The sequence below is a fragment of the Corythoichthys intestinalis genome, chromosome 14, assembly GCF_030265065.1.
Source record: "Corythoichthys intestinalis isolate RoL2023-P3 chromosome 14, ASM3026506v1, whole genome shotgun sequence".
In the NCBI taxonomy this organism is placed as follows: Eukaryota; Metazoa; Chordata; class Actinopteri; order Syngnathiformes; family Syngnathidae; genus Corythoichthys; species Corythoichthys intestinalis.
The window spans coordinates 143,026-168,313 of NC_080408.1; the positions used below are offsets into that span (position 1 = coordinate 143,026).

The window sequence follows — 25,288 nt, forward strand, 5'->3', positions numbered from 1 at the left end:
GACACATCCAATATGGGCCGCGCGGTGCATTGTGGTCCGTTCGTCCGTCTGTCCGAAGGAGGGAAGGAAAGGAAGCAAGCTGTGCGCCTGCCTGCCGGAATCTGAAGAATTTGAGGTGTCCGCCAAGCCAAACTCTGATTATTTTGCCCGCCGTCGTCGTTTTGTGCTCATCTTTGTTTCCAACTCATCGCATCGCATCGCATCGGCTTTTCCTTCCTTAAGGTAACTCTCGCCTGATATTCTAGCAGTTGGTCATTTGAAAATCAGAGAAATGGGACTCGCCTCGCCTTAGCTGTTCGGCTAAAACTAGCATTGAGGATTCTGAAGCGAATGGGCGAGTGAGTGGTTTCTCGATCGCGCTTTGATTTTTGCTTTGGGCTTCACCGCTAACTTTACGGCGTGATTGAAAAGGAATGATTTTGTCGAGGACGTCACCATCCATACCTACCCACTTCAGTGTCTCTCTCCCGTTAGCCTCGATTCCCCCCGCACGCACGCACGCACTTTCGAACGGGCAGAGAATCCCATTTTGAATGTCTCTATTGAGCGTCAGATGATTCGTACAGAAAAGCAGTCTAGAAAAGTCCCGATTCCATACTTTCCTCAGAAATGGCATGATTCGAATATACTCCGAAATATTCATGGCCACTACTAAAATGCGCAAAGAAACCCACGAGTTGCACGACTGCACTTTTCTGCAATGATTCCACAATTTCCGTTTGTTGCCAAAAGCGGCTCGATCGTCGACGTGGCCGTCTTGTCTTTTTGGACTCGGAAAAAGTCGGCTAGACGTCGCTTTGACTCTTAGTAGACGTCGCATATCACAAGCGGGCTCGTTTTTTTTTTTTCTTCTTCTTCTTCTTTCTTTTTCTGACATTTGAGCCCAAAGCGAAGCGGACTTCCTGTCTCTCACGCTCGTAAGGCTTAAGCAAGCTCTCACGCGTGACAATATATTGGAACCAGAACTGTCAAATCATTCCATTTTCCACCCCATCCAATTTCAACTTCAATTTCTTCTTGTTTTCCGTCACTGTATATTACTCTGGGCAATAGATTGTGCAATGATCATCTTTCAATGAAGACTACAGAAGTAAAAAAATATTTACACGTTTTGTTTTTTGACGTAAGAAAAACGTTTTTTTTTTATTTAATGGGTGTTTTTTGTTTTACTTACAAAATAGTTTTTTTTTAATCACATTTTTGATGAAAAAATGGTTTTTGAAAAGAAAATATTGAGTATCAAGAGGCTCACGAGGAGGAGACGCCCCCTTTTGACCTTGTCTTTAAACGACGAATAGACGATGAAGATGGCGTCGCGTTTATCGGATGGTCGATTATTGGTCGTCTCCGTGGCCCCGACGACTACCGTTCCGAGTAGAATTTATCGACGCGGTGAGTTTGGCCTCCCTGTATTTCACCGATCGTGACTGACGTCTGTCCCTCTGTCAGGTGCGTCATGTCTCACGGTGACAAAATGAAGGTAAGCCGCCGAGATGTCATTGTAATTTCTCTCCTCTTGAAAAGTCGATTTTCTGGCATTTTTTTTTTTTTTTTGTACCGGCAGCAGGGTCAGTTCACCAACCCCGAGACGCCGGGCTACGTGGGATTCGCCAACCTCCCCAATCAGGTTCATCGCAAGTCTGTTAAAAAAGGCTTCGAGTTCACCCTGATGGTCGTCGGTGAGTTCGGTTCGGTCACGTCGCCGCCGTTCTTAGCGCCCGTTACTCTTCCAAAGCGGCCCGACGCGTCCTCCCGCACCTCGCCGTAGCCCTCGGGTTCTAGTCGTCGAGCCGTGTTCCGAACTCCCGACGCTCGGCGGGCGAGGAGCCCGTCCTTTTTGCCTTCAAATCAACTCGGAGAAAAACGCGGCTCACAATGCAGGAACCATTTCTAACGCCGGACGGGCCGCGCGCCATTCCGCACCTCGCTAAAACCGTGACTTTGGCTTCAGTGCAATTTTTATTTTCAAACGTATTTCTCGCGTAGACCGCATTCTTTTCGGTCAGATTCGGCTAGGGCGGGGGTACCCGAGTCCGGTCCTCCGGAGCCCCTATCTGGCTCGTCTCCGACCGATCGTTATCGGCTCCCGCCGATCATTTGATTCGGGTGTGGTAAAGGAGGAAAACCAGCTGGATAGGGGCTCTCCAGGAGCAGAGTTGCCTAGTCTAGGGTGAGCAAGCTCACGTGGCTTCTTTCACGCAACAAAGGTGCGCTAGGGTTGAATTTCAACTCCTCGTACTTCCGCAAGCGAACGATGTGCTCCGACAGCTCTCGGAACGCATAAGGGTAATGTCAAAATTAGTATCGTTGCTTTCACGGTTCAGAAATCACCACCTCACCAAAAAAAAAAAGACTCATTTGTATTGTTTTTTTGGCAAAAGGTGAATCCGGACTGGGAAAATCCACCCTGATCAATAGCCTGTTCCTAACTGACCTTTACCCGGAGAGAATCATCCCAGGAGCGGCAGGTAGCTTACCGGAGCGACGCTAGCTAGCCGCCGCGCCACGCTCGCCATACTCGGGCTTCTTTCCTTCCCGATCAGAGAAGATCGAAAGGACTGTTCAGATCGAGGCGTCCACCGTGGAAATCGAGGAGCGGGGCGTCAAGCTGCGTCTCACCGTGGTCGACACGCCTGGATACGGCGACGCCATCAACAGCCAGGACTGGTAGGAAGGTTTTTTTTTTTTTTTTTTTCATAGCTTGGAACGCCGCCGTTGACCTTTCCTCTCAGTTTCAGCACCATCATCAGCTACATCGACGACCAGTTCGAGCGCTACCTCCACGACGAGAGCGGTCTGAACCGCCGGCACATCGTGGACAACAGAGTTCACTGCTGTTTCTATTTCATCTCGCCGCTCGGTCACGGGTGAGTCGGCCCGGTCCGGATTGGCGCCGCGTCGGAGCTCATTTTTCTCCGCGACCCCCGCCGGGCAGCTTGAAACCGTTGGACGTCCAGTTCATGAAGGCCATCCACAATAAGGTCAACGTGGTCCCCGTCATCGCCAAGGCGGACACGCTGACGCTCCGAGAGAGAGAGCGGCTAAAGCGCAGGGTGAGCGAGACGGACGGCGACGGGCGCCCGAACGTTTCCGTAGCCGGCGAGTTTACCCGTCGGCGCCCGAACGTTTCGGCGGCGAGTTTACCCGCCGGCGCGTTTTTCGACCGTCTCAGATCCTGGACGAAATCGACGAGCACGGCATCAAGATTTACCACCTGCCGGACGCCGAGTCCGACGAGGACGAAGACTTCAAGGAGCAGACCAGGATCCTCAAGGTAAAGCCTCCGGCCGTTCCCGGCTCGGCTCGGCTCCGTCCCATCCCCCGTGCGCCGTTTCCAGGCCAGCATCCCTTTTGCGGTGGTGGGCTCCAACCAGCAGATCGAAGCCAAGGGGAAGAAGGTGCGGGGCCGCCTGTACCCTTGGGGGGTGGTGGAGGTGGAGAACCCCGAGCACAACGACTTCCTCAAGCTGCGCACCATGCTCATGTGAGTCCCGCCGAACGATCGGCGAGCGGCCGTACGCGAGCCTAACCCTCGTCCTGCCGCCGCCCGGACAGAACGCACATGCAGGATCTCCAGGAGGTGACCCAGGACCTCCACTACGAGAACTTCCGCTCGGATCGCCTGAAACGCAGCGGCAGGTTGTCCTCCCGCGGTTACGTTCTGCCTCTCTCCCCTGCGTACGTACTTCCTGTCTGTCGCTTGCCTCCCCCCGCCCGCACCACAGAATCCAAAAATGATACAAATGTAGCATTTTTTTTTTCTCATTAACAATGGCTCAAAACCACCTAAAGATCTGACACTAGAGAGCCCAGCGATACATTTTTATAGTGTCTGACTGTGTCTGCTTACGCCGTGCTAGATTTTGTTCATGTCTGTAAGGTAAACTTTTTAGAAAAAGGTGATTCTAGCGGGCGCATTCTCAGGACCGAGCGTAATTGAAAAGGAATTGGTCCGTGTTCTGCCCCTGATCACGTCAGCTTTTCACCATCGCGCAAACGAGTCCTTTTCTCTCCAAGCGATCCGGGACTATCGTGGACCGTCGGAGGTACGGTTAGTGGTTTTCTCAACTCCAAGTGGGGGAGGTCCCGCTTTTTCTCTCACGTCTTCTGCTTTGACTTTTGGTAGCTGGGTTCAGCGCCCGCCCGCCTTCCTTTAGAAAGCAACTCGACTAACCCACTGAGCTTCTTTTCACATCCAGTAGAAACCTCACCTCACACCCTCTAAGTAAGTGAGAATGTGCTATATAGTAAGCGTGCCCTATGTTTGACCGCTGCAGAAAAGGACCGGAACCAGAAGAAATGGACAAGGACATGATTCTACAGGAGAAGGAGGCCGAGGTGAGCGCGCCGGCGCCGTATGACTACGAGGTGCCGACCGAACGTGCGTTTTCTTGCAGTTGAGGCGAATGCAGGAGATGATTGCCAAAATGCAAGCCCAGATGCAGAAGCAGGGCGACGGAGAAGGAGACGTCTGAAAAGACTGCGACGGAACCGGCTCGGACGGCGCTCGCCTCCGACGCCACTTTTGTCTCGACCGAGGCAGGCGGCCGGCCGGCGACGCTCGGACGGCGCGGGGATTGCCGCCGTATATCCAGAAGTATATTCAAACAGTGTTATGAAGAAGTATATATATATCCTCACTTTTATTTCTTCCACATGATGACCAAATCATCTTAGCCTTGGCTTCTTTTTGGCAAAATGCTAGTTGCAATGAATTCATTCTTCCGGTGCCAAGTGGAAGATCCTGACATTCCTCTTAGAGCTGTTGTTTTTAAATCCAATATTAAAGCACCAAATGTTGTCACTGATGTATAATAAGTTTCTTTCAGGCATGTGCTAGAAAGGGGAGCTAAAAGAAGAAGGCTTACAGTTTGAACAAACCTTTTTTTTTTTCATGATTATTAGTGTCAGGAGGGGTCATTTAAAAAAATAAAAACGGTGACCTGTCCAAAAGAAGAAGAAAAAAAAACAGTTGGGTTGCCAACTGTCCCTTGTAAAATGCAATCCTCTGGTTTTCAGAAACTAAAGTACACGTATTTTCCATAATTATATTTTTGTGGTCTATTTGTATTTGGAGTGATCATTTGCAAAAATATTGCTGATCAGACTTCAAACACATTTTAAATTTAGCAGGACATTTAATTCTAGTACATATATTAAACGTAGTGGTTTTCCATGTGCCTATATGGCAAAAGGCTGAAAAAGCCGTTTCTGCTCTGGCACCCCTCTTTAAAATAAACTGCTGTATTTTAAGCCAAAAAAACTTGTGTTTGATCGACCAATATGTCTATTTGCTGCCATAGCAGTTTCGTGGTCTCTTTAGGCTCTCACCTCAAGTTAGGGTTTTTTTTTTTTTAAATGCCCTCCTCTTCAAAAATGTTCTTCCCCCCAGAAAATTGGAGATTTATAGCTTTGCATATCAATTTTGAAAGTTGGGGAAATTGGGTCTCAGAGTGGAACTTGGAGTCACCTGAGTGTTTTTTGCCATATAGACCCCACTCACATGACGTCACAACCACACCTCCGAGCCATATTGTCCGTCTACTCGTCGTGTTGACGCATTACCGCTACGTAAATTCCTCCTATTAAGGCGTGTTTTTCTGCTCGTTAACATTAATAATCAAAATGGTGAAGGCGTGTGTGGCGGTCGGTTGCAATAACAGAGAAGATAGACGGAGAGACTTGAAGTTCTACCGTATTCCGAGAGACCCGGAGAGGAGAGCGAGATGGACTGCTGCAATTCGACGAGAAAAATGGGCTCCAAATGATCATTTTATATCTGGTAAGATGCATTTAATATATATTTAGAGGGTTTTGGGCTGACAAGCACAATTAAGATCATTGCGAGGATAATCGCCGACAACATACAGTTTCAAATTCAAGATGTTTATTTCTTCCGCCATCATTATTTTTTGAATAATATTAAGCTGGTACCAAGTGAAAGAAGCTGGCCTCGTGTACGGAGCATCGGTTAAACGGGTGTCCAAACTTTTTGCAAAGGGGGCCAGATTTGGTGTGGTAAAAATGAGGGGGGCTACCTTGGCTGATTTACGTAGAACAATATATTTAAGCAATTTTTCACAAGCCCTTCTGTGTGTCACATTTGCTTTCATTTTTTTTTTTAATTCATAATTTTAACAATCTCGCCATTGTGGCGTTCTCTTTCGACCCTCGGGCTCTTCCGAAATACTGCTGCTGTGAAATTAAACTAGCTTCAAGTTGCTTTAATTGCACGCTGCGTATCTTCCCTGTAATGTCGTACATGTCAGCGTGTCGTTTGGTAATATCGCGTCACATCGAACTCTTTGAAAACAGCGACTGTCTCTTTGCAAATGAGGCAGACAATTTTATTGAAGAAATAGTCCAATATCCACCTATCCTTGCAGTGTCGGCCATCGCAGTCAACTTTTTTTTATTGATTGTCGCCATTTTAGGAAATTGAAAGTAAAGGGTCACACTGTTGCTTAGAGTGCCGCTCTTAAAGTTTTTCAAAGTTTCGTGAGAATAGGCTGATTTTGTGTGGACAAGATAGTTGTAGATATCAGGGTTGCAGATGTCAGGCAGAGAGGGCGAAGACAGCGGGTCGAAAAATATCCATTTAGGCATCAAATATGGATCTGGCGAATGGCTTTTCCACATAACGCCTTTTATGCAAGGCATCCAATGAGTTTACAGCGTCTGAAAGCACCGGGGCTTCCATGGAATTGCACGACAAATTGAAACCATTGAGAATACGGATAAACAATGACGGACAATATGGCGGCCGGATACAGCGACACGTCATTGTGTGACGTTGGTGAGTGGGGTCTATACGTAATTCTGTTTAGAGTAAAATGAACTTTTCGCATACAAAAAAGATAAAGGGCCGGCCAGCTCTATCAATCGGGTGGGTGTCCCTTATTTCTTTTTCAGGGAGTTCCCATTCCACTGGGCAACTGTCAATTTATACTAGGACATCAAAGATTTGGTTTCTGTTGGAAAATAAGAGCCATAGTCCTTTTTTTTCATTCCATTTATGACACCTTTTCAGTCAAGCAGGCTTTTTTTTTTTGGTCTTAAATACTCTCCTTCTTAAACTGTAAAAATATTTCATAACTACATAAAAGATCTCTCGGGACAAGAAACGGGAGGCCGCCGAGGTCCTTTCTTCATTCGACGGTCTCGGGCTATCGTCGCGACGACGGCGCCGTGTTACCGTTTAGCGCAAACCTGAGGGAAGACGGACGATATGACTCCACGCGACGGGAGGAGAGAGCGGGCGGGCGGGCGGGCGGCGCTTCTTTCTACCGGCACACCCTCTCCATCATGTGCGCGACCAGGCGGTCGGAGATCCCCGGACAGGATTCCTCCGCCAGGTCGAAGGCGTTCTCCAGCTCCTCCATGGCCCCGGCGCCGCTCGCTCGCCGCTTCTCCTTCAGCTGGAATCAAAAGTCCACTTTTAAAGCCAAAAAAGAAAAACGTCTAATCGGACCCACCTCTCTAAAGATGGGCGTGACCAAGGCAGACAAGCACTGCGACTTGGGTTGCCTCTTGACACAATCTTCTGCCTGGAAGAGAGACAAAACGGTCATTTTGCGGAAGCCTGGACGGACGGGTGAGGTAAGGGCAGTTTTGGACTCGCCTCCGAGCCCGTACGCGCGTAGCCCTTCTGTAATTTGTTCAAAGAGTTGGGTCTGACTGTGGGGAAAGTCCAGACGGGGCAGGAATCCACATCGCCGTCGGCGTCCCTGCGGCCAGAAAAAACGTGGGGTCGGGTCGGGTCCGAGGCGACCGAAAGAGCGGACTCACATATCCGAGTCGTCGGAGCCGGACTCCTCCCCGTGTCCTTCCGACTTCCAGCGGCGGTAGCGGTCGACGAGCTCCGTCAGGTAGGCCGTCTTCTTGGTGTAGCGGGCGACGAACTTGTGCTTCAGCAGCTCTTTGGCCGTCGGCCTCTGAGCGAGCGAGCGAGCGGACGCGTCACCGCCGACCGACTCCGCTCGTGCCGTTTCGAGCCGAGAGCTACTTACGAAACGCGGGTCTTTATTCAGACAGGCCTCCACGAACTCCTTGAACGCTTTGCTGTAGGCTCCTTCCAGGGCGGGCGGAGTGTTTTTGGGAATGAGGAAGAGGACCCGCATGGGATGCAGGTCCGAGTTGGGGGGTTCGCCTTTGGCCAGCTCGATGGCGGTGATTCCCAGGGACCAAATGTCCGCCTGCGACGGGAAAAACCGAGCGTCGGACGTCGGGAGCTCGTCGACGGGAGCCGTTCTGACCTTGAAGTCGTACGCCGACTGCTTGATGACCTCCGGCGCCATCCAGAAGGGCGTGCCCACGAAGGTGTTCCTCTTAATCTGCGTGTCGGTCAACTGTCCGGCCACGCCGAAATCCGCCAACTTGACTTCGCCCTGCTCGGACAACAGCACGTTGGCGGCTGCGGAGAGAGACGGCCATCGCAAAGTCAAAAGTTTTCCAAAGCCGACTGCTAGCTATCCTTCCATTTGTCCTTTTTAGATGCAATATAATATTTCTATGGCTTCCCCACAGAGAGAACTGCAACTACCGGTAGCAAAAATGACTATTCCCAACTATTCTGACAGTCCTTTTTCAAAAAATAATTTTGCACAGATTTTTTTTTTTTTCAATGGGGGGGGGGGGGGGGACCTAGCCCAACCTATGCCTAGCCTAACCTCTTGTTCGCTATGCTAATGGACAGGATGACAAGACGAGGTTAGACAGGAACTATGATGTTCACAGATGACATTGTGATCTGGAGTGAGAGCAGGGAACAGCTGGAGGAGAAACTACAGGTGGAACGGAAGGTTAACCGTAGCAAAACAGAGTGGAAATGGGAGGGACCTGCCCGCCCAAGTGGAAGAGCGAGAGAGGTTACAGAGAGAATGGAGCAGTTGAAGTATTTAGGCTTAACAGTCCAGAGCAATAGAGAGTGTGGAAACAAATGGTGTTATATTTGTATAGCTGTTTTCCACCTTTCAAGGTGCTCAAAGCGCTTTACACTACAGTGCCATCTACCACCTACTGGTGACGCAGCACCAGGAGCAATGTGGGTTCAGTATCTTGCTCAAGGATACTTAGGCGAGTTCATCAGGGCAGAGAATCGAACCCGCAACCCCTGGGTTGGGGGACCACCGCTTTACCACTGAGCCAAACAAAGTGTGCAGTCCTCCTGTCAGTTAAGATGAAAGGAAAGGTCTATAGCAGGGGTGGGCAAACTACGGCCCACGGGCCACATCCGGCCCGTTGGTCTTTTTAATCCGGCCCGCCGAAGATTTGTACAGAAATAAGGTTTGATGTGAAAGATTGCATTTATTTCATTTAACTTGTAATGACAGGCATTTCAACACCAGGTGGCGCCGTAGGCGCAGTGTCTTGATTTTACGGAGCCCGAGCCATTTCCAGTTAACGCTCTTCGACTACTAGTCAGATCAGAACCCATCTACACTACAGCAATGTCAAAGAAAAGAAAAGTCGACAGTGAGTGCCGGGTGTTTAACAAAGAATGGACGCCTAAGTACTTTTTCACTGAAGTCCGGTCCAAGGCTGTATGTCTAATTTGCCAAGAAACCGTTGCAGTTTTAAAAGAGTACAACATCAGCCGTCATTTTACCGCCAAGCATGCTAATTACGCCAGCAATCTTTCAACACAAGGACGTACGGCTACCGCTAACAGGTTGATCGCTAACTTGCAGGCGCAGCAAAACACCTTTATTCGAGCAACTTCCATCCAAGAAGCAAGTACGAACGCAAGTTATTTACTGGCATTCAAACTAGCAAAAGCCAGCAAGCCTTTCTCCGAAGGGGAGTTTCTTAAAGAGTGCATGGTAGAGACAGCAAGTATTTTATGTCCTGAGAGCAAGAACAAATTCGAAAAAATTAGCTTGTCACGCAGGTCAGTGACTCGCCGCATTGAAGTAATTGACGAACACTTAACTAGCAAGCTAGACAAAAAAGCGGAGTCATTTACATTATATTCTTTGGCACTGGACGAAAGTCATGATATAAAGGACACCGCTCAGCTTTTAATTTTCATCAGAGGGATTAATGAGAATTTCGAGATTACGGAGGAGTTACTGGATATGGAATCCCTGAAAGGAAAAACACGTGGAGAGGATTTATTTAACAGCGTGTCAGCGGTCATGCAGAAGCACAAGTTACCGTGGAGTACGCTCGCCCAACGTTACCACAGATGGATCACCAAATCTGACAGGAAAAAACGTTGGGATGCTCAAGAGAATTCAGGACAGGGTGAAAGAGGAAAACCCTGAGCAGGAGGTAATTTTCCTACACTGCATAATTCATCAAGAAGCACTGTGTAAATCCGTGTTGCAGCTTGACCACGTAGTGAAGCCAGTTGTGAAACTTGTTAACTTTATTCGAGCAAGGGGACTTCACCATCGTCAGTTCATTCATTTTCTTGAAGAAACTGATGCTGATCACACGGACTTACTTTACCATTCTAATGTCCGCTGGTTAAGTTTGGGAAAAGTATGTCAACGTGTGTGGGAGCTCAAACAGGATATGATTTCATTTTTGGAGCTACTTGAGAATACTGACCATTTTCCTGAGCTGAATGACATAGATTGGCTTTGTGATTTAGCTTTTACTGTGGACATACTGACACACGTGAACGAGCTGAACGTGAAGCTACAAGGGAAACACCAGTTTGTTCATGAAATGCAAGCAAACGTCAGAGCCTTCAAAAACAAGCTGGTGTTATTTTCGAAGCAAATGTCAGACAAGTCATTTGCTCATTTCCCCACACTGGCTACGTTACAAGAGGGCCCGGCCCGCGACATGTGAAAAAATATAGGAAAACACTGGATGACCTGCATGAGGAATTCTGCCGTCGGTTTTGTGATTTTGGAAAAATTGACAGGGCACTTCAGCTGGTGTCATGTCCCTTCTCACACGACCCGGAAACGGCGCCACAGGAGGTGCAGTTGGAACTGATTGATCTCCAATGTGACATGGTGTTAAAGGACAAGTTCAACTCCTTGAAACTGGATGAGTTTTATGCTTCATTAAGTGCAGCCAAATTTCCAAACATCAAGAAGATGGCACGGAGGATGCTGGTGTTATTTGGCTCTACATATGTGTGTGTGAACAGACTTTTAGTGTGATGAACACCAACAAAGCACCCCACAGATCCCAGATGAGTGATGAATACCTCAGATCTGTTCTGAGAATTGCCACAACAGAAATACCAGCAGATTTCGATGCACTGGCTAAAATGGGTGATCAACAACACTGTTCTCATTAAAAGGTATGTTAATACTTCAATGCTTTTTTTCTGTTTTTTGTTTGATATGCACTGTTAACAAATACAGTTTTTTATATGTATAGTATCTTGTGCTGAACCGGCCCGTTTGTCAAATTTTAAAAGTCCATGTGGCCTCCAAGCCAAAAAGTTTGCCCACCCCTGGTCTATAGGCTGTATTGGCTGAGCGAAATTGTGTTGGTTCGTTCCACTGAAGTGGATCTACATGACCTCTGCTTTATAATATACATACGTTGCTAATTAGTATCAAAAAAAAAGTTCTACTCACGGTTTCCAGTCATTTTTGACTAAGTAATGTTTTCGTGTTGGTCTTTTTTCCCCCCGTAGCGCAGTGATATTGATACGGCGGAGTCGTATCGTCAGTGTGTGAAGCCATTTTAGGTCACGTGCACCAATAGGAGACGAGGATTGTCGCTATGGGTTTGTAAAACAAACAACACGACGGCGACCGTGTCAAGCTACGACACGAGCAAAGATGAACAAAAGAAAACCGCATTGGAAATTTAGTCAAAAGGCATCGAAACGATGCTATATGCACCTTTCATCTGTCCAAAGGCGAAAAGGGGCAGGAATTTGGAAAAAACTTGCAGAGCCTGCGTCAGCCAATGGCTTTCTCCCCAGGCTGCGTCGAAGTATCTTGCTTGGATTTTTAACGACATTCACTACAGGTAAGCCACACGCACGCCTTTACTACAAGGTTAACTGTTATTAACTTATGCTCACAAAATTCTTATTTAAACGAGTGTTGTGACGATACCATTTTTTAGCCCAGATATCAATACCACTTTGTTTTAAAACTGTACAGTGGGGAGAACAAGTACTTGATAGTGTATCAAATATTTGTTCTCCCCACTGAATATACAGTGTATAGAAAGTGAATCCAGTAGAACTTTTTATTGCATACCTGTTATGGGTGACAATGGTTAAATAAACCTTTTGGCTCAAGAACGTCAAGCTGTAGTCAATAAAAGCCCTGATACTGACGTGGCAGTGATTGCTGTAAGTCTGCAGAAAGATTTACAAGTGTAAATAGCATTTTTTTCACAGGAGGAGGCAACAGAACGGGGACTGACGTCTTTAAGGTCTCCGCAGCGCCTGGCACTACAGGACTGTCTCAGATAATTAGAATATTGTGATAAAGTTCTTTACTTTCTGTAATGCAATTAAAAAAACAAAAATGTCATACATTCTGGATTCATTACACATCAACTGAACTATTTCAAGCCTTTTATTATTTGAATATTGCTGAATTTGGCTTACAGCTTAAGAAAACTCAAAAATCCTATCTCAAAATATTAGAATATCATGAAAAAGTATACAAGTAGGCTATTCAACTAATCACCTGAATCATCTAATTAACTCGAAACACCTGCGAGGGTTTCCTGAGCCTTAAAACCACTCAGCTTGGTTCAGTAAACTAAATCACAAGTATGGGGAAGACTGCTGATCTGACTGCTGTCCAGAGGACCATCATTGATACCCTCCATCAGGAGGGTAAGACACAAAAAGAAATTTCTCAAAGAGCAGGCTGTTCACAGAGAGCAGTTTCAAAGCATATCCACAAAAAGTCTGTTGGAAGGGAAAAATGTGGCCGGAAACGCTGCACAACCAAGAGAGATGACCGCAGCCTTAACAAAATTGTGAAGAAGAGCCGCTTCCAGAATTTGGGGGAGCTTCAAAGACAGTGGGCTGAAGCTGGAGTCCAGGTATCAAAAGCCACAGTTCACAGACGTGTCCGGGAAATGGGCTACAATAGCCGTATTCCCATGGTCAAGCCACTTCTGAACTCAAGACAACGGAAGAAGCGTCTGACTTGGGCTATGGAGAAGAAGCACTGGACAGTTGCAGAGTGGTCCAAAGTCCTCTTTTCAGACGAAAGCAAGTTTTGCATTTCATTTGGAAGTCAAGGCGCCAGAGTCTGGAGAAAGGCTGGAGAGGAGCAAAATCCAAGTTGCTTGAAATCCAGTGTGAAGTTCCCACAGTCAGCAATGGTTTGGGGAGCCATGTCAGCTGCTGGTGTTGGTCCACTGTGTTTCATCAAGTCCAGAGTAAATGCAACTGTGTACCAAGAGATTTTAGAGCACTACATGCTTCCATCTGCTAAAAAGCTCTATGGAGGTGAGGATTTCATTTTCCAGCATGATCTGGCACCTGCCCACAGTGCCAAAACCACCAGTAACTGGTGCACTGACCATGGCATCACTGTCCTTGATTGGCCTGCTAATTCCCCTGACCTGAACCCCATCGAGAATTTGTGGGGTATAGTTAAGAAGAAGATGAAAGACACCAGACCTACAAATGCAAATGAGCTGAAGGCCGCTATCGAAGCATCCTGGGCATCAATAACACCTCAGCAATGCCACAGGCTGATTGCCTCCATGCCACGCCGGAATGATGCAGTAATCCGTGCAAAAGGATTCCCAACCAAGTACTGAGTGCATCAATGGACATTTTCAAATGTTTGATTTAGTTTTGCTGTTATAAAATTATTTTTTTACTTGGTCTGAGGAAGTATTCTAATTTTTTGATATAGGATTTTTGAGGTTTCTTAAGCTGTAAGCCAAAATCAGCAATATTCAAATAATAAAAGGCTTGAAATAGTTCAGTTGATGTGTAATGAATCCAGAATGTATGACATTTTTGTTTTTTTAATTGCATTACAGAAAGTAAAGAACTTTATCACAATATTCTAATTATCTGAGACAGTCCTGTAGTGTGTGTTCAGCACTCATTGGCATCCATACATTCACAGGTTGTGACTCTGCTTGTGCCTTTCATGGCAAAGGCAAAAAAACATTTTCTGTTGCGCGTCATAAAAAAAGAATACCTGACTGGGTTTGCAAAGCTGGGCTGCAGTTTTAAACTTGACCTACAAACATTTAACACGTTGTGTAAATACGTGTGCCACCTGTCTGGCCAGTCCTGTGCCAAAAGCAGATATTTCTGTATGGCCTCGTCAGTCTTGCCAGAACATTCTATTCCCCCCAAAAACTGATGCTCTGTACCAACATTGCAGGACAGCAAACTATCAAGCAGCAATGATGAAACATTGTCTGACAGGTAAAATGTGTGCCGACATTGAGGATGGGCAGATGACTAAAAATCCTGCCCCTGATACTGTTTTGCAAGTAGTCAACTGTAGTTGAAAGGAAACCAATTGTGAAACGGGAAGATGTTCCTGTATGTCTGCAAAACTTTCTTGGACTGATTTATATCGGTGCCAAGCATGCGAGAATGTTTCCAAAGAAACGGAAGACACTTGGACGGGATGATGACTTTGATGAAAGCGATTTTGAGGAGTAATGTTGTCATGTACAGTTTTATATATATATATATATATATATATATATATACATTTTTTTTTTTTTTTTAAATTCGTTTTTCAATATTTGTATGTGTAATAATGTGTATTTTCATAGTATGAGACACTACCATGTTTAAATACATGTTGTATAACAACGGTACCATACTTGAATGATTCCAACCTTTTGTGTATATACAGTGTGATTAAAAAAGGCTGTTCTAAAATCATAATGCCATGTCAAAAATGAAAAACATTAAAAAAAAAAAAACTCTACCTTGGACAGCTGTAGCTAAGTTCAATTTCATGTTTTCATAGTATTCAAATATGGCCATCACCAGCAGCATGGACAACATCAAGTTGACATGAGAATTCCTCCCTCCCGCGTTGATTGTGTCTGTTATTTGATCTTTCACTATGTGCCATGAAGATGGATAATGAACTTTGTCTTTAAAATAGCAACACGTCCAGCAAGTACTGATGATGTGAAATATCGAACAACAGTTGCAATCAAGACAATGACTGCGACATGCACACGTTTGAGAGGAATTCTCATCGTGGCTTGATTTTGTCCATGCTGCTGGGTGTGCTCACATTTGATCACTTGTGAAACATGAAATAAAACTCGGAAGTTATCTTCAACACGTGTGTCCATCACTTCTTTTGTGATGTCCTTCATTTTTTTAAGTATCACCTGATGATTTTGGCACATTATTTTTTAATCACCCTGTAATTTTCTGTCTTATTCCATTTTTGCCATGATTCAGATTTAGGCGGGTGTGGTAGATTTTCAGCCATTTATGATCATGGTGTGCATTTTTTATTTTATATATTTCATTGCATAGTAGGTTGTGATATTTTTAATATATGACACATAAGCCTTTAGCTTAATTCAGTATATATATTTCATTGTGCTGGGTGCAAATCATTAATGTTGAAGTTTTTCTTAGCTACATTTCTCATTCTGAATTCACCTATGTGTGTACTAAGGCACCAATACTTGTTTCAAATGTTTGGTAGATGTGAGAACTGTTTCATCCATATCATATTTACATCATCTTCCAATCCAAATGATCTAGGCTTATCTATTCTGCCATTTTTTCCTGGATAAAATTATCAGATAGGTTTTTGGAACTACAGTTAAACAAACTAAATACTATGTTGTTTGTCAATCTAAACTTTTTGCTCAAAGTTAACAATCTAACATCATAATAATGACCGCTACAGCCCAGAATTCACATTGCAAGTCTTAACTTCATATGTGATCTGACCAGAAGCCCCCCAACTCCCATAGTTATTCACAACAAAAGGCGTTTGTGTGGGGCTTACCTGTAGTCAGTATTGTTAAAAATCCATGTCGAGGCAATGTTTAACATTTTCAGCAAGATCCTTCGACGGAGCCTGGAGAGAAAGCCATCGTCTGACGTAGCCACGAAGGCTTAGCAAGTTGCCCACCAAATTCCTGCCCTTTTTCGCCCTTGGACAGATGAGAGATGCATATAGCATCGTTTCGATGCCTTTTGACTAAATTTCCAATGCGGTTTTCTTATCTTTTGTTCATCTTCGCTCGTGTCGTAGCTTCACACGGATGCCGCCATGTTGTTTGTTTTACAAACCCATAGCGACAATCCTCGTCTCCTATTGGTGCACGTGACCTAAAATGGCTTCACACACTGACGATACGCCGCCGCCGTATCAATATCACTGCGCCACGGGGGAAAAAAAAGACCGACACGAAAACTCTACTTAGTAAAAAATGACTGGACACCGTGAGAAGAACTTTTTTTTGGGTACTAATTAGCAACGTATGTATATTATAAAGCAGAGGTCATGTAGATCCACTTCAGTGGAATGAAATCCATTTTCTAAGCACTTTTTCCATGGTGCCAATACAGCCTACTATAAAAATGTCCAGCGATGTTGTTAGGTTTGGAGTTGGTGGGGATGAAGATGCTGAGGTTCTCTTTGGGAGTGACCGGGATGGATATGCATTTCAGAGGGACAGCACATGTCAGAGGATTTTATGGGAAAAAGTCAGACTGAGAAGAGATAGTGAGTATATTGGCAAAAGGATGCTGGATTAGCATATGCCAGGCAGGAGGTCTAGAGCAGCGATCCCCAACCACCGGGCCGTAGAGAAATAATACATCATTTGTTAACGACCGCAATCTGGCCCGCGTTTCTCGACTCGTCTACTCTATGGACTAACCCGAGTAGAGATTTGTGTACGTCGCCGCGGCGGCTGAGGTGTTTGCACACCAATAGCGGCCCGCTGTCCGTCAATGTAAACAGTAACATTAGCCGCTGCTGGCGGCGACGTCTTTGGACAGCTTTTTTACGGCGAAAGGGCCACTCGCTGAGCCGGAAGAGGAGCCTACAACCAAGTCCGTTCGGCATAATATGTGGCTAAAAGCTAGCAAACGAGGCAAAAAAAAAAAAAGCAAATGCGCCGAGACCGTCGCATATTGCTAAAGCTGAGAAACCTTTCACCATTGGAGAAGACTGAGGATATTTGCCGTCAAGTTTTAGGAGAGGCCGCCGTTAAAAAAAGAAAGGTGGATTCGGCGTACGGCAATTGACATTTTCCCTCCACTTAATGTTTGTCTTTAGCTCTGTCGTGTCATTTGATATTTCCTGCCACACGTTGCCGGTCCCTGAAAAAAAAAGGCCCATATTACACCGGTCCGTGGTGAAAAAAAGGTTGGGGACCACTGCTCAAGATGTAGTTAAAGAGGAAATGAAGGTCGTTGGTGTGAGAGCAGAGGATGCAGAGGACAGGGTTAGGTGGACTGATTGGCTGTGGTGATCCCTGAAGGGAAAGACCAAAAGAAGAAATAAACTAGTAAACCTACATGAAAACATATAATCATTGAAAAATAATCATGTACTGTATACATAAAAACAAACCTCGATGAAAGCAGATGATTATCTTTCATTTAGAAATGTGTAATCCTACAGTTAGATGTTGTTTATGGTCCGGCTTTTCTCTGCGCATTTATTTATTTATTTATTTATTTTTTAATTCCGATGTACTCCAAAGCCTAGAAGTGTAAATGCTATGAAAATCCTGATTTCTTCTTTTCAGTTCCCCACCTACCTTTGATATCTCTGTGAATCTTCCTTTCCGAATGCAAATACTCCAAGCCCTTGAGGATTTCCCGTAGTATGGTAGCGATATAGGTCTCTTCCAGAGGTCCCGGGCGCAACTGCCGAGGAGCAAAAATGTTGACGATTTGATGTCAAAGGTGCCCGAAAATAGAAATGCCTTTACCAAATCCAGAGCAGATCCGCCACCTAAATACTCCATGATAATCCACAGCTTGGTTCCCTGGTGGAGGAAAGACAGAACTCAGTCAAAAAGGAGTCGGCGCGAGTCGTCCGTTCGTCACCTCACCTTGAGGTAAGAGCCGTAATACTTGGTGACGAAGGGACTATCGCACTGACTTAAGACCGTGATCTCCTGCTGGATGTCTTCTATTTCATCCTCGGCCTCCTCCAAATCGATGATTTTAATGGCCACCACCTCCTTGGTGCGGTCGTTGATGCCTTTGTAGACCTCGCCGAAGGAGCCTTTGCCGATGCGCTCTAGTTTGGTGAAGTACTCCTCGGGATCCAAACGGGAGTTCTGCGTCAAAAACACGCCGTTTGACTCAAGCTTCACGTCGGGGCGCCGTCGCCACCGCCGATCCGAGACCCCGCGGGGAAAAAAACCACAGCGTTTAATGACGACAAAGCGTGTCAAGTCATCCCGCGTGAAGGCCGCGCCTTTCCATTTAGGAAATACGCTCCCGGCCGATCCGCTAAATCCACCTAAAAACGTTGGTGGGAACCCATCGTCAGCCGGCCCTCATTCCAGCGTGCATTTCAACTCGTAGTTCTGTTCTAGATCATCTTTGCATTAATTGAAGAAAGGCAATCTCAAGTTCTTTTTGGGAAAACTAGACTTTTCTTTCTACCTGACCGTTTTATTTTCTTGACGTCCCGCGACTGAATCAAGTCGTGTCTGCCTGAAGGCAACGCACCATTGGAGTGTTACGAAAAAAAACTAGAGCATTGAGCTTCTATTGGGTGTACTTACATTAAAAAATACAAACTATTCAATACTGTTGTTTCCAAATGTACATTCGATCTAACCAATACAAGGACAAAGATGAAGAGTGAGTTGTTGTATGTTAGCATGAAGAGATTTTTTTATTTTTTTTTTTTACTGTGCATACTTTGAACGTTGTGCAAATAATTGCACTGGCGATTCCCGGGCCGCAATTTTGCAAAAGCTCACTCGTGCTGGGAAACGATCTATTTTCTCAGAATTTGTCTGAAAACCCTCATTGAGGATTAAAATATATATTTTTTTTAAAGCTTTAAACATGTCTGCAGCGTAGAAACAAACAGAATGACCGTAAATGCTCCACCGCTAAATGAGAGGTCAAGCGAGCCTGTGCCGTGTTTCCACCTGTTGCAACACAAATTTGTCCTTGATGTTATTTTTTTTTTACAATAAACCATCTGGCCAAAAAAAAAAAAAAGTTTTAACAATTGGCAAATTTTAATGTTCATCTAGCTCTACCAGCGACAGGTAAAAAATCAAATACTTCCCGAAGCTGAAATGATGAGGTCTGTAGGCTACACGTTTAGTGATTAGGCGACCGTCCCCAAATAATAATGACAGCAAAGTCTCGACAGTGTGCTCATACGCAGTACCTGGTTTTGCATGTCTCGAAGATGAGCCATCTCTTCTTTTCCAGGGGTATCAACCTCTTCAGTAGGTGTTTTGCGCCTTTGTGTTCCCCTCCCTGCGAGTAAGCGAGCTGAGGTGGCTAGCCAAAGGGAGCCGGCCTAGCCTAGCCTAGCCTAGCCTAGTAGCCAGCCTACTGCGACTTTTAACAGGGCCGTCCGTCTGTCACTCCGAAAGAGCGGCGTCTTCGGTCGGAGGTTAGCCAACCGACGGCCCTGCGACACGCCACGCCACGCACAGCTAACGGCCGACAAACTCCATGTATGTCCGTGGCGGCGGGCGAAGAGGAAAAATCAGCCCTCCCGCGTTTGCTCTTGTTAATCCATTTCACGAAGACAGAGACCTGCTTGAGTCGCTTCAGGACCAAATCATGGGCCCGACCCCGACGAGAAGCGCATGCGCAGTGTCTTGGGCTCGGCCCACGGAATTATGGGAAATGTAGACAATAACAAGGACGCTTTAACGTTGGTTTTATGAGCGGAACTCATTGGCCGTTATTGACGACCAACGATCGCTGCGTACGGATCGGACTGGCTGGCGTCTATCGCAGATAATGGCAGCGCAGCCCACCGCTCGGTTAGGGTTATCAAAATGTTGTGGGGAAAAAAAGGAAGGCGAGCAGGCAGATTGGCATCCCTAAAATGTCGCCCGAAAGCTCTGCCGCCGGTGTAGTGGCGCGAACTCGGTTAGCGGTCAATCAGGTGACTGCCGAGTGCCGACGTCACATGAGGAGTCGGAGGGCGGAACGGAAGGAGACCTCTCCCACGTGACGCGGACGTGTCTAGAAGTGCGTTTGAAAAGTATACACAGCGAGCGGCCGGTTTGGATGACGACGAACACTAGACAAGACAAACAAATGAATAATAGCAACTTGTTTGTTCTGTGACCCTCTAATGTTGTTGATGGTTCGGCAAGATTTGGAGACATATGTACATTTCATAGGTTTATTCACATTCAATCTCCGATAACATTGTAATAGCTTGTGATATTTCTCCGCAGTGTTATTTTGGAAGAGGGAAAATTCCATATTTTTCTTTAGATGGTACTAATATAGCTCGTTGTCTTTTAGCATTAGAAGACGTTGACACTCCCCCCGTTTTACGCTGGATGTTGTATCGTTGTTCTGAATGTAATGGTTTAAAAATACTAATAACAATAAATGAACAGCTCCCTCTTGCGCTCCGGGCGGGCACACAGAATTTTATATTAAGCGCACCCAGACTATCTGCTGGTACTTTTTTCTGGGTTCTACTGCTTCGCTTTACAGACAAGTTTCCTGAGCGAAATACGGGCGCCGTTTTTGGACAATTGCGTGCAAAATAATATCATTTTTGTGTCCCAACTTTTTAAACGCAACTGGCACCTCATGTCGTATGCAGACTTTTTGGATTGTTTTCAGTTCCCAGTTGGACCTCAGCAATATGCCATTGTTTTTGATGCTATTCCGTCAGGTATCATGATGCTATGCAGAAATGTCAACTTGCCATTGCAAAATTGAGCTTCTCCGAATGTATTAAACTCAAGTGTGGGGAAATTGTGTTTGCTTCATAACAAGAATCCAAATAGATATGTTCGCCCACTTTTTCAGAATTCACCCTTTGTTTCATTGGGAATTACCACCATCTACTGACGGTTTGGCGAGAGCTCAGACTACAGTAAGGTACATAGGGTTATATGTGTACACAGAGATGCAGTATATTGTATGAGTCTTGTAATTGTTCAGCGTTAGTTAGTGGTTGAATGCTAGTATAGCTAAATAGCTGTGTTGCTTATGAGTTTTTTGTTTTTTTACAATAAATACGTATATAATGGCAACTGTTGACTTCTGTCGGAGATTTGTACTGGTGTAATCTGTGAAATCCCGTTTGTTGTCGCATCTTTGCGCTGCCGATGGTAGTTAACTTTTATAGCAAAGTCTGATTTTGCCTCGGCTCCCATATTCGCTAATAGGGTAGCAATCAGTGAGCTCAGCTGCGCTAGGCATTATGGGCAATGTAGTTTTGAATTTGAACTGCTGCGTTTGGAAACATGCTGGTTGAATCGCTTGTCAGTTCATTTCAGTTATTGTTTGCTTACAATTTAAAACATTGTATGAGAATAAAAATTGAGTGGGAATAACATTTTGTCAATGACAATTGTCGTGATCGTAATTTTAAAAAATGTTGAGTTGGCACATAGCCAACTGCGTGTGTATTAACTGGACTACATTTCCATGAGTCCTCATGATATTATTTTTTTTACTAATTATTCTTTTTATTTTTTATTGTTTATTTTTTTAGGAAGAATAAAGCCTATTGAGTAAAAAAAAAAAAAAAAGTGGGAGATATACGCATCTTTGAGTGATCTTCGAGTAAAATTTAAGTATCTCGAGGCTGGGCCGAGTGTCCTCTTTTTAGGAAATCAAAATATGGTCACCCTAACCTTAGATTCACGCCATTTGTTCATTCGTTTTGGAATCGATTTGTTGGAGATATCATTTGGTCCAGGGTATGGACTATCCCCTCATGTTCCTGTTGACTAATAAGGTCAAAGAAGTCTCTTTCAAAATGATATCCACTGACATTATCCTGCAAATCACTACATGAAGAAATTCAAGACGGACATTGACACGAACTGTTCGTTCTGTGGAGACCATCCAGAGACAGTTCAGCACCTTTTTTGGACTTGTTCTTTTTCCAACAAATTTTGGAAAGATTTTAGTAAGTTTGTTGACAGGAATCTACATGCGGACTTCAAGCTAAAATGGGAAAATGTCCTTTTTTGTTTCTATAAAAAATCAGGAATGAAGATATTTTTATTATTAATCTACTTCTTTTGTTGTCGAAATTCTACATCCACAAATTAAATTCAGCAAGCTGTTACCATCTTTTTCTCACTTCCACAATGAAACAGTATGCTACATGAATCTAAAAAAAAATCAGAATAGGAAAGCGGAAAAAATAATTGATATTTGTGAAAAGCTATGACTTTTTTGTGAATAATTGCTTATAGTATTATTGTTTTTTTCTCTGATGTGCAATGTTTGGAATGTTTATACCCCCTGGCATATTTTTTGTATTGTTTTTTGGTTTATATTATTTTCTGTCTATTTTTGTGTTTATATTGTTGTTTATTCTGTCGTGTTATTGTTGTTAATTAAAAAAAATATATATATAATAATAATATATATATATAAGGGCGCCGCCATCTTGGAAAATGTCTGCCTCGCACTTCCGGTCCAGTTGACGTTAGCAGTGGATTGACGACGATAAAACTACGAAATCAAGCCAGAGCAACCCATGGAATCTTCAAAAATGGATTCAGCACGACCTAGATGACACGTAGATGAGAATGGATGATAGTTCGTATCACTTCGTTGATCATTAGTGGACAAAATTATAACAAACTGTCAGCCTGTGTTGACTTGATTTATAGATTTATACTGCGGCCGTTAGAGTGACCAAAATGAGGTGAAATGACAAATTATATTTGCAGAATGCAGAAGGGCTGACAAGGATTTTTTTGTTACAAGGAAATGCTACAAGACTATGTACATATGATATCAACACAAGTAGTATGTCATTCTTTTTTTATTGCAGGCATTGATCCCAATAAAACATTTGGACATGATTCCATTTCTTGTTTTATTTAAAACTATTGGTGCATGTGCAAAGCAGGTCAATAAATCACAATTTATAAAATGATTAGAAAAATATTAACGAAGGCTAAGCATACGAGGAATGTGTTGTCAGACAGCAGAGCTTAAAGTGCATGTGACACGAAAAAGCATGTTTATTTCATAATATTTTATGCCCCTGAATGATATGGACCGCTTGGATGTGTGTGGAAGCGATCGCTATATTTATTTAGTTATTTTGAATCCCGCGCCATGAAAATGAGTGACTTCCGGCTTCAGTCTTGCATTGAGGAGGACGGCGCTGTGACGTGTACGGTAGAAGACGTCCTCTTCACTATACAGCGTACTGTGGTGTATGAGGACGAAGGATTCAGCCGATTTTGCGGATTAATACGTTTATTTTTCGCATCACGCCAGCCAAACGGCTGCAGAAAAATCATTCTGTATGAGGGAGAGGCGTATGCGCCTTTTTGGAGTTTCAAAAGGTTCCCATTCACCGTGGATATTGGCCAAGCCCTACTACTGTGGGACCATTGGACTTACGAGGAAGTGAGTAAACATCTTGTTTTGTATTATGTCAAATACGAATACAGCGATTACAAAGTAAACACTACAAACTTCCTTTAAATAAAGGACTACTTACGTTTGATCATTGATAGGCATGTAAAAAGCTCTCCTCATGCTCATTAGCAGCACGTTAGCTGCACAACAACTCCAGCCGCCCTCCTCCGGGGAACGAACTGTAAATTGCTCTCCGCCGGGCGGTTTGCCGATCCGCAAAGACGTTCGACAACCGGGTCGTCATGTCAAATAATCCAGGCTAGTTATGTGTGATTTTCCGTTTCGAAGACTTTGAAACATCACTCGGTTCGGGTTAGCATGTCGGCTAGCCGTCACGCCTTCTGGTTTGCTTACATTCTCCGAAGCCGGGGAAGGGAAATGACATATGTCCGATTTAGGTGTCATAAAATATCGTTCGGGAGGTGCGACAGTAAAGGTGAAGTCGACAGTTTTGACCATTATGGAGTCATTTGGCCATGTCGTCCTGAATAAATGCATTTTTATTATTTCATATTCCATTCAGCACAAGACTGTTATTTGTCATGACCATGCCATTTATTGGGGAAAATACTTGGATAAAAAGAATATCCTGTAAAAATATTGAAGTAAAGAGACGGAAACACTGACATTTTGCCGCTCTCTTCGTCGCGTTTTCCTCGTTGTGAATAGTTCCCCCTTGACGGGCTGACTGGTCCTTCTCAAGCCATTTATATAGCTATTGGGGAAAAATACTTGGATAAAAAGAATATCCTGTAAAAATATTGGAGTAGAGAGACTGAAACAATGACATTTTGTGGCTCTCTTCTTCGCGTTTTCCTCGTTCTGAATAATTCCCCCTCAATGGGCTGAATAGTAAAACCGATGAGCCCAGTCTACCGCTGACGTCATCCACCTGTTGGGGACGCTAAAGCCCTATAATGGTAGGCGTGGCTAACCGGCATATTAAAAGACTAACTTCTCGTCATCTGCGCTTTGCTAAATTGTTGTATATAGTCGAATCGTCTCAAAATATGATTCTAATTCACATAATAATGCCATTTAAGACTTTTTTTTCTCATGTCGTATGCTCTTTAAGGGAGCCAAACTTTCACTCGACATTAGGAGACACTCGGCGACATTCAGACGGGCTTTCTCTCGCCGTCCTGGATAATTCCAGCTCCAATAGCATATATTAAAGATGCTGCCGTTCACAAGTTCGTAGTTGGATCACGGCGATCTCAGCGAACCACCGTCTGTCCCAATGATCCCTGCCTCTCTCTCTACTCGGCCTCTCCCGGGAGTCAGTCGAGCTGTCCATCATCAAAGTGGAACGCACGTAGTTCGATATATATGTCGATCAACGTACAAGTCAAGTTGTCTTCCCTTGTCTAACAGCGTTTTCCAGCTATAAACAAACCAATAAAAACTTGTAACACTTATGCGGTGCATTCAAACAACAGGCGGCTAGCAGCAGTAGCAGAAGCTAGTTGTAGTAAAAATGATTCAACTTCGTAATTACAATCATCATCGTAATATCAATAGCGAAGGCAACAAATCGTTTCATGCGCCAGATTTTAGGTTTCGTATTTTTTAGAGCACATACCTTCCATTACAGCGGGGGCATGTCTGCAGGAGCGCCCAGGGTTGGACGTCTTCCCCCCGTTATTACGAGTACGAGCACCCATGGTTTGGAAAACGACATGGTACGAAGCATGGAGGATTTGGCTCGGTTCTCCACCCGCCTACATGAAAATAACGTTGCCGGCCGGCCGGCCGGCCGGGATCGTGTAAAAAGACCTTCCAACTTCGACTCCAGCG

At 44.7% G+C, this 25,288-nt stretch overlaps 2 protein-coding genes across 4 annotated transcripts; one reads left to right on the forward strand and one right to left on the reverse strand.

Annotated features, from left to right (window-relative positions):
• On the reverse strand, nucleotides 1-25,288 carry stk25b (serine/threonine kinase 25b). Of its 2 annotated transcripts, none has more exons than XM_057857406.1 (11): nucleotides 25,074-25,288; nucleotides 17,974-18,204; nucleotides 17,851-17,907; nucleotides 17,677-17,785; nucleotides 8,256-8,413; nucleotides 8,010-8,195; nucleotides 7,789-7,934; nucleotides 7,622-7,727; nucleotides 7,476-7,547; nucleotides 7,288-7,418; nucleotides 1-7,209 (listed from the first exon to the last, which is right to left on the reverse strand). In XM_057857406.1, exons 3-11 carry the CDS (start codon nucleotides 17,884-17,886, stop codon nucleotides 7,167-7,169), a joined length of 987 nt encoding a protein of 328 aa, XP_057713389.1. In that variant the 5' UTR covers nucleotides 17,887-17,907; nucleotides 17,974-18,204; nucleotides 25,074-25,288; the 3' UTR covers nucleotides 1-7,166. The 2 variants fall into 2 exon arrangements, with proteins under 2 accessions (XP_057713389.1, XP_057713388.1); XM_057857405.1 differs by lacking the exon at nucleotides 25,074-25,288 and adding an exon at nucleotides 19,281-21,003 and having other exon boundaries at nucleotides 142-7,209.
• On the forward strand, nucleotides 29-4,804 carry septin2 (septin 2). 2 transcript variants are annotated; one of them, XM_057857403.1, is made up of 12 exons: nucleotides 29-222; nucleotides 1,450-1,480; nucleotides 1,565-1,679; nucleotides 2,382-2,468; nucleotides 2,544-2,667; nucleotides 2,733-2,867; nucleotides 2,936-3,053; nucleotides 3,173-3,274; nucleotides 3,339-3,484; nucleotides 3,556-3,678; nucleotides 4,278-4,338; nucleotides 4,398-4,804. In XM_057857403.1, exons 2-12 carry the CDS (start codon nucleotides 1,457-1,459, stop codon nucleotides 4,473-4,475), a joined length of 1,113 nt encoding a protein of 370 aa, XP_057713386.1. In that variant the 5' UTR covers nucleotides 29-222; nucleotides 1,450-1,456; the 3' UTR covers nucleotides 4,476-4,804. The 2 variants fall into 2 exon arrangements, with proteins under 2 accessions (XP_057713386.1, XP_057713387.1); XM_057857404.1 differs by having other exon boundaries at nucleotides 31-222; nucleotides 3,556-3,639.